The sequence below is a fragment of the Phoca vitulina genome, unplaced genomic scaffold (assembly GCF_004348235.1).
Source record: "Phoca vitulina isolate PV1807 unplaced genomic scaffold, GSC_HSeal_1.0 scaffold17, whole genome shotgun sequence".
In the NCBI taxonomy this organism is placed as follows: Eukaryota; Metazoa; Chordata; class Mammalia; order Carnivora; family Phocidae; genus Phoca; species Phoca vitulina.
Window position 1 is genome coordinate 1,684,780 of NW_022589720.1, and position 1,884 is coordinate 1,686,663.

A 1,884-nucleotide genomic window follows, 5' to 3' on the forward strand; every position below is an offset into this window, starting at 1 on the left:
GGCTCATCGTTTTATTGAGAAATGGGGAGGAGTGAGCCACGTCCCAGGGCAGACATTAGCAGGAGAGCATGTTGGGGTCCCACAGCGCACGTTACCAGTAGGGTATGTGGAGATAACCAGGCAGACATTACTGGTTGAGCATGCTGGGATAACCGGGCAGACATTACTAGTGTAGCAGATGGCTGCCAGAGGGTCTCGGGCCCCCACCCCTTATCCACTGGGACCCCCACTTGTAGGGGGAAGAGAGGCAGACGGACAGGGAGCACCTGTGGAGCTGGAAAGGGCACACCCAGTGACCTTAGCAAAATTCTTCCTCCATCACGTCAGACACTTACTGACTGTGGGATAACTGATGTGATTATCAGAGACATAAAATTTAACAAGTGATTTTCCTTCCGTTCTGGACCAACCAGGTTGAGGTCTCTGAGAGGCCACATGGCGGGTCATTGGAGCCCAGAACCCACCACTCACCTAACACCATTTTCAGGGAGAAGCGAGGGGCGCACAGAGAGCTGAGGAATAATGGGTTGTGACCCCGCACCAGCCCGGCAGACAAGCTGCGGTGCAGACCTGGCGAGCAGCCCCGGGGCCTTCACACACCCTTCCCTCCACCCCATTATGTGCTGCAGCTGAGTTGGTGTAAAATAAATATATCAAGTCCCTCTGTTAAAACATCTTCTTTGACCTGAAGTGAAAACTTGTCCCTGCACACCCACAGGGAGCCATCAGCACGCTGTGGAGACGACGGCCTCTCGTGTAGTTCCCAGCCCGCCTGAGGGGCAGCCATGGTCTCTGGGTCACCTGCACCCCTGCTGCCGGGTCCCACGCAGGCCATCTCCTGCCAGGCAGGTGCAGGTGCAGCAGGCTCGGCGGGTCATGCAGGTGAGGGAGGGGATGCAGGTGCGGCAGGTGAGGGAGGGGATGCAGGTGAGGGAGGTGATGCAGGTGAGGGAGGGGATGCAGGTGAGGGAGGGGATGCAGGTGATGCAGGTGAGGGAGGGGATGCAGGTGATGCAGGTGAGGGAGGGGATGCAGGTGAGGGAGGGGATGCAGGGGATGCAGGTGAGGGAGGTGATGCAGGTGAGGGAGGTGATGCAGGTGAGGGAGGGGATGCAGGGGATGCAGGTGAGGGAGGGGATGCAGGTGAGGGAGGGGATGCAGGGGATGCAGGTGAGGGAGGGGATGCAGGTGAGGGAGGGGATGCAGGTGAGGGAGGGGATGCAGGTGCGGCAGGTGCGGCAGGTGATGCAGCTGATGCAGGTTTGGCAGGTGCAGCAGGTGATATGGGTGATGCAGGTTTGGCAGGTGCAGCAGGTGATATGGGTGATGCAGGTTTGGCAGGTGCAGCAGGTGATATGGGTGCTGCAGGTGCGGCAGGTGATGCAGGTGAGGTGGATGAGGCAGGTGCGGCAGGTGTGGCAGGTGCAGCAGGTGCGGCAGGTGATGCGGATGGGTCCAGAGGAGCCCCTGGTCTGTGAGGACACCCAATGAGCAGCTCCAAGAACCTCTAGACCAGCCAGGAACTGCACGACTTGGCTTCGCACCTTGACGAGCACAGTCCCAGCCTCCATGTGACAGGGATACCGTGGTGCTTATTTTTAACGTGGGCTGATGGGTGGCCGTGGCGTTCAAACTATGTCGTCACGAATCCTGACCTTTTCCAGTGTACCCTTCTTCCCCCAAGCAAGTGTGGGGCCCTGGTTTCCCCAAACCCTTCTTTTCCTTCCCCCTTTCCCTCCATTAAGTTGGGTGCAAATAGAACATCCAGAACATTTCCAGGCAACTTGCTCTGTGAACAGTCCAGAGACATGGCAGCCAAGCCATTACTTACGAAGCTGCCATTAAACTTTCATGGCTGTGTTATTAATTATTGAGGGGCTCATG

The 1,884-nt window shown here is 57.7% G+C and overlaps 1 protein-coding gene across 1 annotated transcript; it reads right to left on the reverse strand.

Moving 5' to 3' along the window:
* Positions 1-797: 797 nt before the first annotated feature.
* LOC116639046 (keratin-associated protein 9-1-like) lies at positions 798-1,571 on the reverse strand. The gene has a single exon (XM_032415177.1). The coding sequence runs from the start codon at positions 1,569-1,571 to the stop codon at positions 798-800; it is 774 nt and encodes a 257-aa protein (XP_032271068.1).
* Between the last annotated feature and the right edge of the window lie 313 nt (positions 1,572-1,884).

Excerpts from the sequence above, each read along its gene's own strand:
- LOC116639046 (XM_032415177.1), bottom strand. The coding sequence starts at position 1,571 with ATGGAGGCTGGGACTGTGCTCGTCAAGGTGCGAAGCCAAGTCGTGCAG.